The 13,780-nt window shown below is 50.1% G+C and overlaps 1 protein-coding gene across 4 annotated transcripts in view; it reads left to right on the plus strand.

Annotated features, from left to right (window-relative positions):
• The first annotated feature begins 1,455 nt into the window (after window positions 1–1,455).
• The window catches only part of ADAMTS9 (ADAM metallopeptidase with thrombospondin type 1 motif 9), a 159,419-nt gene continuing 147,094 nt past the window's right edge, over window positions 1,456–13,780 (plus strand). For all 4 annotated transcript variants that reach the window (XM_038565917.1, XM_038565920.1, XM_038565919.1 and 1 more), the window contains exons 1-3: window positions 1,456–1,593; window positions 2,454–2,845; window positions 8,223–8,385. In XM_038565917.1, coding sequence (XP_038421845.1) covers window positions 1,479–1,593; window positions 2,454–2,845; window positions 8,223–8,385 — 670 coding nt within the window. In that variant the 5' untranslated portion in view covers window positions 1,456–1,478. The remainder of the gene's footprint in view (window positions 1,594–2,453; window positions 2,846–8,222; window positions 8,386–13,780) is intronic.

The following is a 13,780-nucleotide window of genomic DNA, read 5'->3' on the forward strand; positions in this document are numbered from 1 at the left end:
CCCAAAGCCGCGGTAGGTGCAGCTTGAAGCATCAGCTTTGAGCTTCTTACTCCAAGCATCTCTCTGGCGAAAAGGAAGGAGAAGTGATTGAGAAAACCTTCCCGGGACTGGTCCTCCTCGCCCCCACGCTGTCGTCCCCACCCCCGCCCGGGCCCACGACTGTCCCCTAGCTCTCCACCCTCACTCCCCTCTCCCCCATATCTCTGAACTCCGTCTGGGCACCAAAGTCCCCGCCCCCCTCGCTGCCCAGAGCAGTTCTTAACCTTTTTTGGGCTGGGGACCTATGAAAAGCTCTGGCATTTCGCGGGATGGGGACAGAGGTTGAGGGAAGAACACAGCTTGACAGCTCTGCGAAACTTTCAAAAGACTGTGCATCTGAAACGCACAGGCTGAGAACCCCCATCTCTAAAACTCTGGACTTGGGGCGACCCAATCGAGATTGGAGCTCAGACGCTCCACATGCCGTCCCTAGTGAGAAACAGCAGGAGGGGAAGGCGCTCCGGCACTGGGCCACTCTCACTTGCAAGAAACCAAAAGAAGGGGCGAGACCCGGGCAGCAAGAAAGTCATAAAGGAGGAGGGGGGGGGGAGGGAGAAGAGGAGAGGGGACAGAAGAGAGGAAGGAGAAGAGGGGGGAGGAGAGAGCGAGGGAGCAGGGGCGCAGAGGGAGAACGGGGTGCCGAGGCGGGGCGGCACGGGGAGGCCGGGGCGAGGAGGCCAAGAGAGAGCGGCTGCAGCGAGAAAGGGCAGAGGGAGGGGCTCCTGGGAGGCGAGAGACGGAAACTGAGAGCGCCGGGAGCGCGAGAGAACTTTCTACGCTTTCCCTCCGCAGGGCAGGGGACCTCTGCAGAGGCGAGCTCCTCGGGGTGGCGGGGAGCGCGAGCGGCCGGCCCCGAGCTCCCCGAGCTCCCCGAGCGAGCTCCCCGAGCTCCCCGAGCTCCCCTGGCTCCGAGGCCGGCTGCGGGGCTCGCACGGGCCGCCGAGGAGGGGACTCGGTCTGCAAGGAGGCGGTCCCCGCTCGCTCCGCTTTCTCCTCCCCTCTCCTCCCAGAGGCGGGCACCCGGGGTATTTGAGCGGCGGAGGACCCGCGGCCCCCCCGCCTCCGCCCCCCTAGCCCCCCATTCAAGAAGCCGCTCCGCTATCCCCGCCAGCACAGGGCGCCCGGCGCGCCTCGGAGCGCACGTTCCGCGCCTTCTCCCGCGGGCTCCCTGGACATTATGCGGCCGAGCAGCCGAGCCCCAGTCCTCCTCCGGCTCCTCCTGCGGCCCGAGCGGCTCAGCTCTCGGCAGGCGGCGGCGTTGCTCAGCCGAGCGCAGACGGGACCCTCGCGGCGAGACCTCAGCGACTCCTAAAGTCAAAAGTTGGCGGCGGGCGCCGGGTTCCGCGCGCTCCCCGCGGCCGCTGCCTCGCGTCGCCGCCGCAGCCAAGCCGGGCAGGAGGGAGGGGGGTGGGAGCCACGGGGGAGGGGTGGGGAGCACCATGCAGTTTGTATCCTGGGCCACACTGCTAACGTTCCTGGTGCGGGACCTGGCCGAGATGGGGAGCCCAGACGCCGCGGCGGCCGTGCGCAAGGACAGGCTGCACCCGAGGCAAGGTAACGAGGCTCCGGCCACCGCAACCCCTCCGCGCCAGCCGCCGCCTCCCCAGCCTCAGCGCCCGGCAGCGGGCACCCCGCGGCGGAGGCCTCCCGCGCTCTCTCCCTCCTTTTCCTAGAAAGAATTATCTCCGGCTTTGCAGCCGCTCCCTTCTCTGGGTCATTCCCAGCCAATTTCTAGAGAGAGCCGCTGGAGAACAAACTTCGTCTCCTCCAGCAGCAGCCCCCCCACCCCTCGGCTCCTAGTTTGCTCTCCCCTCCACTGCCCACCTCCATGCCCCAAACTAGAGTTACTTAGTAACGGGGGTGGGGGTGGGGGATGGGGGGGCGTAGCAGATAGTGGCATGTTTTATTTTATTCGGGGCATTTGTCAGGATCTGAAATTATGTTATTTTCTGACTTATTGTCTGATTGCTAATGGTGTGTGCTCAGAGTCTGGCACAGTTCCTGGCCTTTCCTTTCCTGGCACATAGTAGGTGCTCTGCGAATATTTATTCATGGGCTTAGGGTGAAGGCGTGGACTCAAATGGGCAAAGCCAGAAAAACAACCCGGGACAAAGCCCCCTTCATTTTATTTTATTTTTTTTTAATTTTAAGATTTTATTTATTTATTCATGAGAGATACAGAGAGAGACAGAGAGGCAGAGACACAGGCAGAGGGAGAAGCAGGCTCCATGCAGGGAGCCCGATGTGGGACTCGATCCAGGGTCTCCAGGATCACGTCCTGGGCCAAAGGCTGTGCTAAACCGCTGAGCCACCCGGGCTGCCCAGCCCCCTTCATTTTAAATTAAAACTTGCAGAAAACGGGTTTGCGGAGAGTGGAATTATTGGTTCATGTGTCCCCGCTTTTTCCCCTGCAGTGAAATTATTAGAGACCCTGAGCGAATACGAAATCGCGTCTCCCATCCGAGTGAACGCTCTCGGAGAGCCCTTTTACACGAACGTGCACTTCAAAAGAAGGCGACGGAGCATTAACTCTGCCTCTGACCCCTGGCCTGCCTTCGGTTCCTCCTCTACCTCTTCCCAGGAGCATTACCGCCTCTCTGCCTTCGGCCAGCAATTTCTATTTAATCTCTCCGCCCACGCCGGATTTATCGCTCCCATGTTCACTGTCACTCTCCTCGGGACGCCCGGGGAGAATCAGACGAAGTTTTATTCCGAGGAGGAAGCGGAACTCAAGCACTGCTTCTACAAAGGCCATGTCAATACCAAGTCTGAGCACACAGCGGTCATCAGCCTCTGCTCGGGAATGGTGAGTCGGCGTCGGCGTCGGTGTCGGTGTCGGTGCGCGCCCTCTCTCCCCACCCCTCCCCGCCCGCCTCTTCACCCGTCTCTGGAAGGCTTAACTGATTGCTCTCTAGCCTAAGACCCTCACTGCGCCGAGTTTCCACTCTGGCTTTAAATATCCGCTAGAAACTGGTTTGCATCCTGAGGCTTGGGTGACAAGCCCCGCGCGCGTGCTTACACCGGCGAGGAGCGCACGCATCCGCCCCCCACTCCCCGGGTTCCGCAAGTCTCCGAGCTTTCTGGAGCCCGAACTCGGCTCCGCTGCGCTTTGCCCCAGGCTAGCAGGCGGCTGGCAAGTCGGTTTCCAAACTCGGAGGCTTGTCCCTCCTTGCAGCAAACCCTGCTGCCCGGGAGCGGAGCCGCTGAGCGCAGGGAGGACCCGACTCCTTATTGGCGAGTCTGGAGTCAGGGGTGTGGGCTGAGGATCCCCAGCCTCGGGTGTGGGGAGTTCCTTCTGTGTGTCGTGGAGGGCGGTGCGTAATCTAGAGTCCCGGCGATTTCTTTGGGCCTTTTTTCACGCGCCAGGAACCCTGAGGCTGGACTGGAGTGACGGGGAACAGGTCCGTCCCAGGAACGGAAGGGTGGGCCGAGGGCCCCGGGGGCGGGGAGGAGGGCGGAGCCTCCCCCGGACGCTTTGAATTAGGGTGGAAACTGGGAGTGGGGGTGTGGCGCAGTCCGACTCTGCACCCTGCTGGCGGGGTGGCCCCAAGAAACACAGATCGTGGGAGAGAGCCTGGAGGAGCTGCCCAGACGAGGTTTCCGTCCTTCTGGGTTATCTGAGAGAATCGCCAAACAGAGCCCAGCGCACACGTTTTCCCGGAGAGGGAGGGCGAGGAGGCGCGCACTGGCCGCCTCCCTGCCCCGCGAAATACGCACTTGGCAGGTTTTCCGAGCCGGTACCTCGACACCCCCCCCCCCCACTCCTGACCGCCCCATTTCCCCGCTCGCTCTCCAGGTGGTCCCACATGGCATCCGCTTTTATCCCCGCCCCCCCACGCCCCCCACGACATTTGAAGACCTGATCTGAAGTTCTGGCCGGTGCAAAAGTGGTCCTTCACTTTCCCAAACGATGTGCGTGCCTGCCACGCGCGTGTGACGCAGAAGCTTTCCCGGGTCAGGTTCCCCCAGCGCACCGCGCCGTGCGCACTGCGCCCCGGAGATGCGTCTACTCCTTGCCCCGAGGACCCACATTCCCGCGCCCCCCTGCCTAAGGGGGAGCACGGATACTTACCCCGGGGCGCTCGGCTGCCCCTTCCGCGCGCGCTGTCGTTGCTGGATCCAGTGTCCCGGGCCCGGCTGTCGCATCCTTCTCCACCGCTCTTCGGAAGGGTCGGGTGGGGAGCGAGACAAGCCTGAAGCCTGGGATGGGGAAGGTTTTAGCCTGCTGGGGTACGGGAATGGGGATGAGCCCCTCCAGCCCCCAGCAAAGCGCCCGGAGCTGCGGCTGCTGGTGGAGCTTGTTTGGGGGTGGGCGGAGACGGCAGTTTGACGCACGGGGGGGTAAGGGGGTGCTGCCGTGAGTCATCGCTGCCCCAAGACCTAGGGCCAAAGCGCAGGAATCCTTTCATTCCTCAAGAGGTTATGAGCAGGGTGGGCATAAGTCAGACACTGGAACCCAGGTCATCAGAGGGCCCTTAGATCCGAAGATTCCAGAACCCCAATTCCAGAACTTTACGGATGGGGCAGAGACAGTGCGGTACGTAGTAAAGTTTGTAAACAACCTTTACTCCTCCTCCCTGCCCGCCTCCACACCCCGCTGAGTGGCCGCAGCAGTTATATAAATACTTCCTTGCCCAGGACCTTAATTTCAATTGGCAATTTGAGGTGGTAACTCACACGTGGATCTTCAAGTGGCAGCTCTCTTAGGGAACCGAGGGCCAGGATTTCAGAAATGATTGTATCGACCGACCGTGATAACTCCCTTTATATTGCATTTCATTTGCAATCCGCCTCTTTAGGGAGGGAAAGGTCCAGAATACAAAGATAAATGCAGTGGGCGTTTCTAATCTTCAACGCTTAATCTAGCCCCAAACCCCTCATCCCTTTGTCTTCCTTCTGGAATTTATCTTTCCTCCCCAGACTTCCCATTACCATTTCTATACCAGGAGCGTCATGATGTTCCTAGTGGCCCACCCAGAAAATCTTTCACTCTTTACAGTGGACCTAACAATGCCAATGTACCCCTGGCCCCCCTACTCACCCCACCAATCAGTGATCATTTTCCCCGAATTCCATCTTTGATGTGTCTCTCACCTGGTCTGAACAAGCCCTACCCCGATTCTAGACCTCTTTACTTCTCTGCTTGTCCATCATTTAGTACCGTTGTCTAAGAAATATTTCCAACTGGCTTCTCCTCCTCCAGTCTTTCTGCTCTAATCCATGCCACACACCGGGAACAGATTAAGGATGGGTAGGTGCAAGATCCCACTACTCCTCTGTTCACTCACTCTACAGCGCCTCACTGCTTCTTGAACAACTGCAGGCTTCTTCATCTGACAGTTCAGTCATTCATAATGATGCCTTGTCACACCTTGCATCCACACGCCAAGCTCTTCTCTCAGGCTTTCCCTCCACCAGTCCTGTGTATCGATCTGCTCTTGCTCTTTTCTCTGAACTTCCCTCCTATCCCAGTCCTACCTCATTGCTTTTGGGCCTTTGCGTTTACTTGGTCATCTCCCTCAGCATCACAGGCTCTAATCCTACTCCTCTTCTAAAGTGTAATTTACAGGGTCACCTGGGTGGCTCAGTCAGGAAATGGCTGCTTTCCGTTCAGGTCATGATCTCAGGGCCCTGGGATCAAGCCCCCCCTCCCCCCCAATCAGGCTCTGCTCATCAAGGAGCCTGCTTCTCCCTCTTCCCTTTGCCTGCTGCTCTCTCTGCTTGTATGCTCTCTCTCTCTCTCTCTCTCTCTCTGTCAAATAAAATCTTTAAAAAAAAAAGTGTAACTTATATAGTTTCTTTCCCAGGAAACCTTGTCCTTTAGACTGCTCTCATTTCTCCCTCTCCACCTTCACAGACACTTGTCTGTATCTTTCTTACGATGCTTTGCATGCTCTCCCTTTGATTGTAGTTCTTGGTACATGAGATCTATCCCTCCCCTTGGCAGCAGGGTCGGCATCAGTGCATTTCCCTCCTACCTTGAAGCCTTGTGTATTGTAGGTACTTAGTACCTATGTTTGAACTGATGGTCACTTGAATCAAGAAAGGATGACTCTTTGATCAAACATTCATCAAACATCAAACATGTCTTCTGTGAATCGACAACAAAATGAATCTGATATACAGATAACATTTATTGGACGCCTATCACACAGCTTGCGCTGTGATGAGTACTTTTATGTGTGCATTATCTCACCCCCTCCAAATCCTCACCACAGACCAGTCCTCAAAACAAACCATTTTACAGATGAGGAAGGAAACTGAGGCTTGGAAAGTTGGAAGCTTGCTCAAGGTCTCCTGGCTAGTAAGCGGTAGAGTTGGGCTTCCCTCTCTGTCTTTGCAACCCATGTTCCTAACTGTGGGCAGGAGACTGAATCTTTAGGAATACTAAAGAGATTTTTGAAGTTCTTTTTTTTTAAAAAAATACCGGACTAAAGTCAGGAAATCTGAGTTCTAGATTCAGTATTGGCACTATTCAACTGATTCTGTATCACTGAAGAGGGAATTTGGACAAGTCACTTCTTCCCTCTGGGCCTTACTTTCCCCTTTTACCAATTAAAGGTGCCAGGTCACCACCAGATGAGCTCCCAGGTTCTTTCCCAGTATTTATGGCCTATCCCTGGTAGATTTCACATGTTGTAGTGAACTTTTGTTCTGTGCTCAGAGAAGACCAGAGTTGTATACTTAAAACAGAGAGAGGTGCCTGTGTGAGAACGCCTTAAACCACTTCTCTGGAAACCAGCTCTGGTTAGTCTAACTACACCAGAACTGTCTTCTCTTTAAGCCAGGGGCTCATGAATTACGTGGAAGTCTATTTTAAAAATATAGATTCTAGACCTCATCATTGAAAATTCCAGATCTGCGGATATGGAGATATCTTTAAAACACAATGAGATCTATGGGGTAATGCCATAGATCTCATTATGTTTTAAAGTCCCCAGGCAATTTTGAAGTTTAGTTAGGTTTGGAAACCCCAGCCTAGTACTTCCCAAACTTTATCGTGCATAAGAATACCTTGGAGTGCTCATTAAAATTCCAACTCCTGGGCCCTACCCCCAGAGATTTTGATTCAGTCCATCAAATTTAGGGTGGAGTGGGATTATTTGAATTTCTACAAACTCCTAAGTGTTGCTGATAGTAGTATTACTGGCATTCAAGGCCGGTTATTTCCATTGTGTCTTGGGGAGGGTAGAAGCACTCTGCTTCCCCCCCCCCCCCCCCCCAGGAGCTTGATTTCTTCTTTTAAAGACTGCCCACTGATGGAATGGGCAACTTTTTAGTGCTCTTAGATGTGTGGTTTGGGTGGTTCCACCTTGAAGCATCGTTTACTATTTGCCTAACTTGTGGGGATGTGGGAAGGGGAGAAGGCCTTATGGGTTTCAAGGTGTTTTAACACATCCTATCCTGGTAGTTAGAGGCAAACACAGCAACACAAAAAAGGCACTAAGGTGTTCTAATCCTTTACTAAATGTCACTTTGCTAAGCATTTTCCACCCATTATCTCATTTAGTCTGCACAAGAAGCCTTTACAAGAAGTACTTTTATCCCCAGTTAACAAACAAGGAAGCCAAAACTCAGAGTAGTTAAGGAATTTGCCCAACATGGGTGGATAAATGGCTGGGGCTAAGACTGGAACGCAAGGCAGCCCCCATTCCAAGCCTTGTACCGCTTCACTCCTGGATACTGCAAAGGGAAGGGGTGTGGAGAGACTCTTGTGCCAGTGTCACAGGTGACATCACCTGGGGTGCCTGGAGTCAGTATATGCTTTCTGAATTTGAATTAGTGATGATAAGGCTCCCATGGGTCAGCTTTTCCCTCTGGAGCTCACGTTTTTCCCTCTGCAGGTCACACCACATTTCCAGGCTACCTTAACACACAGAAAGACTCTCTTGCCACAGCCTATGAAAGTATGATTAGAATTTGGGCACCAGGGAAGGATTTCCCAGAGACAGATTTGCATAGCAGGTACAATAAACTACAGTCAAATCAAGAAGGTACTGACCTGGAGATTGAAAATAAACCACTTCTCTGAATATGTGGGCAGTGAGTTCAGTTTTGGCAGCCCTCATGGGGAAAGGATTGGGAGAAATGCCTCCCAATGCCTACTTGGCAATGTTCCATTTTTCCCCCCTCCCTGTGGTCAAGTTCTATCAAATCGACCTCTCATCTCTCTTCATTTGTAGCTGGGAACATTCCGGTCCCACGATGGGGATTACTTTATTGAACCACTGCTGTCCATCGATGAACAAGAAGATGAAGAGGAACAGAACAAACCACACATTGTCTATCGGCACAGCACCCTACACAGAGAGCCCTCAGCAGGAAGGCGTGCATGTGACACCCCAGGTATTTACTTCCTGCTCAAGCCAAGTCCCCAGCTCTGTGAGATGGGGCGGTGGCAGTACTACAGAGATGTACCTGTTTCACAAGCTGCAAAGTGCTACCATTTATGTGGTCTCTTACTCAGTCTTCAAGCGACATAGGTATTCCCAATCGCACAGATGTGGAAAGCACAGAGAGGTTTAGTAGCTGGTCCAAGGTTGCACAGCTAATAACCAATAAAGCCCCAGTATGCACTCCTCTCGCTCCACGCTCACTGTGGGCAAAGCTACCTCTTGGTGAAGTTGCTGATTTTTAGGATTCAGCTCTAGTAATGTCTTCAGGTTATCATAGCCATATCCTCAATCAGCAATGGCTTGTATTCCCTGAGTGTCTTGATATTTTCTACTTATTTGGGATTTTTTTTTCTCATCATGTAGGGTTATAAAAAAGTGAAAAGGCCTTGTAAATGGAACTCAGAAAACTTGTATGTTCATTGGAGTTTTTCCTGTCAACTTCAGTTTTAGCTGTTGTTCTAGGGCTTCAGGAAATAGAGGACATGAAGTGGGGACTGCGCAATCACGTTTCAGGCAAATGCGTCTTTGCCCACCCCTGGCTTTCCTTCCCTGCTGGACACGTTCCTTGAGGCTTTGTGCTGACATGTCTGGCTATTGTCAGGGCTGTGTCATTCTGGGCACCTCGGAAAGCTCATGCTTGTGGATGTTTCTCAGTCTACAGCCTTGAGGCAACCTTCCACCGTCTTTCAAGCCTGGTTACTTTCTCTCTGATGATGGCTTGTCACTAGAAATTGTCCCTCCAAACATCCTGCTTTAGGATGTTTGTTAAAATACCTTTTTAAAAAAATTTCTGAACTTTCTGTTTCTAAAATTGTCCTCCTGATTCTTTATTTTTAAAAGTTCCTTCTCCAAATTAAATAACTTCCCAGGTTCTTTCTGGCATCTTCCAAATAAGACCAGAATTCCAGACCAGCAGAGGGTTTCCTAAAATGCTTCCCAAGTGATCACTTGTTTTATCTTATATCAGTCTTATATCAGTATCAGGTTCTTCTGCTCTGACAGACTGCGGTATCCTCTTTCCTCCTGGAATTATTTCTAAATAATAAAAGGTAACATTGACTGCTTATAACCTGGAATAGCCAAGTCATAATGGTGTAGCATTGTAGCCCATCTAGTGCTGTATTCCGCTTACCAGGGCAAAATGGAATACAACTGAAATAGGATGTTAGTTAGACTCACTAATGAGCTAGGGGGTGAGATAGGGGCCCTGAGGGAGCAGTGTACTCAGAAACAGTAGTCCCAGCAGCTTGCACAGCGCCAAGCCTGCCAGCTACCAGTAAGTGCAATAGCAAGACATGTATCACATTTTTTGGACTGTGCTAGTAAGAACATTGTCCTTTCCTTCCTGACTTCCCAAATCTGAATTAGCAAATGCTTATTTTGTGTATGTGGACAAACCTGTATATAGCATGTGATAGAAGGGAAAAATGTCATGGCTCTCTTTCTACCTTATTAATGTATATTCAGTTGAATATATATTCAGTTGAATATATATTAATATATATTCAACTAGTATGTTCATTGATCAGTTTATTAAACAACAGCACTTTGTGACATTCCTCTGTCATAAAATGGCAGCAAACCAACTTAAAAAAACAACAACTGCCAGTTATTAAGGTCCTATTCTATATTGGCAATGTGCAAAGCACTTCACCTGCATGACTTCACTGAATCCTTACCATAACCTGGTGAGGTGGGTACCACTCCTACCCCCATTGCATGTGGCAGGGGAGCAGAGATGAAGCCCCTTGCCACAGACCTCTCAACTACTCCATAATGACAGCTCATGGCCCTCTTCTTCCATGATCTATTTTTCTCTATGCAGGTGTGCTGTGTGTGTGTGTGTGTGTGTGTGTTGCATGTGACAGAGAGAGAGAAGTCTTAGTACTCTCCTTCAAAAAGTCCTTAAAAAAATTAATGACATAAGTCAATGGACATTTGATTTTCTGGGCTAGAGGATGAGCCATTGTCAAGTCCTATTAAAAATACAAAGAAGAGGGACTCTGAAAAGGTGAAGGTGGAGGACAACAGAAGATGCCATAATTTTTCAAAGAAGTTATTTGGGTTCATGTCCTTCTTGGTATTGGGGCCTTTATGTGCCACCTTTGAAATCACTGGTGCCAACTTTCAGTTTTCCTTCAGTGTGTCTTGCCAGTGACCAGTATGGCGGCCCTTCCTTCATCCCATGTGATGAAGCAGGAGCCCAGCAGTCTTGATTGGCTCTTCCAAAGGTTGCTGCTGGACTCCTGCCACTCTGGTTTCTCTCTTCCAGCTGCTTCTGCACCCCTTGTTTGAATACAGATGCAGGAGGCTCAGAACAGTTGGAAAGAACTTTGGAATATGGCACAATTGACCAGCAGCCATTACAGGGATGGACCAGCAGGTCACGGAAACATCCAAAACCAGGTAGCTTGCGCACAGGGAGTGAAAGTAGGTGGGCGGTGGGAGAAGTCCCTCTGACCAGAGCAGAACATGTCTTCTACAAATACTAATCCATTCAGCTTCAGAGATTTCCACCAGAGCAGTTGTTGGTAGCAAGGGTAAACTTTAGAAGTATCCTGGGAGCTTCATACAAATGCACACACACACACACACACACACACACACACCCTCTCTCTCAGGCCAGTGAGAAGGAACAAGAATCGTGGGTTCACTGAGTGCTCCACGTGACCCAGAAGTTCAGCTAAATGTGAGAGTCCCTGCTAATGTGGGATTTAAGGCAATAACCACTCTCCATGGCTTGCTGCGTGCTTTGCCCTGGACTTGGCATTCTTCATCCCTGCTCTCTACTTCTTATAGGATGACAGAAGGTTTTCTGGAGGAAACTGGTAGTTAGCTCTAGGCCAACGGCCTAATTCTGTACAGATGAGCATACTATAGTCCTGGGATGTTAAGTTACTTATTTCTAGGAGTGATCACCTCTATATTCATTAGGAACCCATTGGAATTTAAGATTGCCCTAACCTCAGAGCTGGCCCCTGGAAGTCCCCTGCTGAGTTGGGTGTATATAACCCTTTAATTGCTGGATAATGGGATCCTGCCCAGCGCTAGGCACTATGGCTTTACGCTGTTACCTACAGATGGATTGTGAGTCTTGCTCATTTCTAATTCTTGATGTATGTCTGATTATCAAAACAGATTCTGAGATAACTCATATTAAGATGACATGTGCATAAGGAGTCTTATATAGTGAAAATAGCATGCGTTTAGAAGGGAGTCAACAACTTAATTTATTCATCCGTGTGTGCATTCAGCCATAGCATATATCCTGACTCCTCTGTGCCATGAGGATAAAACCAGGAACCGTCTTTATTCCAGTCAGCTGGGTCACCTCAAGCACATTTGGAGCATAAAGTAAGAATAACACATACCTTTCAAGGGTGTAGTTAGGGCTAAATGAGTGTGAAATAATGAAAGCTCCCAGGACAGTGTTTAGCAGATGGTAGACAATCACTGAATGGGAGATTAAAAAGGAGAGTCATGAAAATAGAAATTGAAACAACACAGCAAGGAAAGGAAAATTCAAAATGCCAAAAACCCAAAGCTAATCAGGTTCCTGTGCTGAGCTTAGATCTTCGTAACCAGGTCATAAAGGGCTTATGGGACTTGCCCAAGGTCAGTCTGCCAGCAAATGGTGGGGCTGAGAGCCCCTTCTCTTTGTTTATTCTCTCTCTGCGTAATGCAGCATTTTAAAAATTCATTCCTCGCAAGTTTCTCTTAGCCCAGTGGCTGCCCTTCCTACATTGTCTCTGTTTTGTCATCATTGGTTATGACTGTGTGTGTACATTTGAGCCAATTGAGTGTATCTGCATTTATTTGTGATTTTCATCCTGTTTGTGAGTTCCTCAGGATTCAGGATGGGGTGTGGGGCATCTTCTCTTTCCTGTGACATGCCCTTGTTACTGCTGTGTCCCCTACACAAGTGGGTAGAGTTCACTGAGCTGCCTGCCTGCCTGCCTGCCTGCGTGCCCCACACACCAGGGGGCCGAGTGGCAGGCTGGGTGGGGGTGGGGGAGCCCTTCAGCAGTTTATTGCTTTTATAAGCCACTTCCTGCCAATCCTTCACATTGCATTTCCAGATGAAACCCCGAGTTCTGTCTCACAGACACTCTCTGACCCTGAATTTTGCACAGGAGCATTTAGTTGTTCTTATCAGTGAGATAGACGTGCTTCCTGGTAGGTGAGAGAGAGAAAGGCACAGGGGGGAAAGGACAACAGGAGGCTGTTTTGTTTGTCTGGGCCTAAAAGGCAGTGTTTTTCCATTACTAGAATGCCTCTCTTGCCCTCTCATCTCAGCAAGGCCTGCTGGTTTGTTTTTTTTTTTAAGGCATTTAAGAATTATATACTTGTTGACCTATCGATGCCACTTCTAAGGAAATAATTGGACGATTGTGTAAAGGTGTCTGTGTGAGAATATTCAGTATGGTGTTGTTTATTATATCAAAAGGCTGGAAACAACCCAAGTGTCCTTCAGTAGGAGGATACACCAATAATTTATGAGGGATACGTTTGATGGAGTCCTATGTAGCCATCAAAAATGATCATACAGATTTATGTTAATACTGACATGTTTCATATATATAGTGAGCAAGCAAGTGATAAACAAGTATGTATAGTATGATCTCATTTTTTTAAAGATATTATTTATTTATTTGAGAGAGAGAAAGAGAGAGTGGGAGCATAAGCAAACAGGAGAGGCAGAGGGAGAGGGAGAAGTGGCTTCCCACTGAGCAGGGAGCCCAACGTGGGGCTCAGTCCCAGGGCTCTGGGGATCATGACCAGATATGATACCAGTGTATAGTGGGACACATGTATATAAAGAAAAAATATGAAGCAATATATATAGAAATATTAAAAAGGGATTATTTCTGGATGGCAGGAACATAGGCAACATTTATCTTTTTATTTATATTCTTATATTTTTGCCACAATTTTATAATAGTTTCACAATCAGAAAATCCACTTAAAAAGAAATGGAGGTACTGGCATGCAATTATTTTGTAAGCCCCATGGCATTTGTGACTGAGGACCAACAGCCAAGCCATGATCCCATGATTTTTTTTTTTCTTTGAATGAGACAGTCTCCATAACCAGATAGATAAAAATCCTGCCTTGTATCTGCTTCTTTGGGATACTGAGGCTGATCAACACTGAGGCTCTATCACAACCCTGCTAAATTGCCCTGTGCCTATTGGACTGACCCTGGGAGTACCGTGGTTTAGTCTCCATTAGGAACTGGAACCTCTGAACTAGAATGTACTCTCACTTGTTGGTTGGACTCCCAAGGGTACAATCATAAAGGTTGGAAAATACAAGGTGATAACTAAATACAACTTTATTAGGAT

Source organism: Canis lupus, chromosome 20 (genome assembly GCF_011100685.1).
Source record: "Canis lupus familiaris isolate Mischka breed German Shepherd chromosome 20, alternate assembly UU_Cfam_GSD_1.0, whole genome shotgun sequence".
In the NCBI taxonomy this organism is placed as follows: domain Eukaryota; kingdom Metazoa; phylum Chordata; class Mammalia; order Carnivora; family Canidae; genus Canis; species Canis lupus.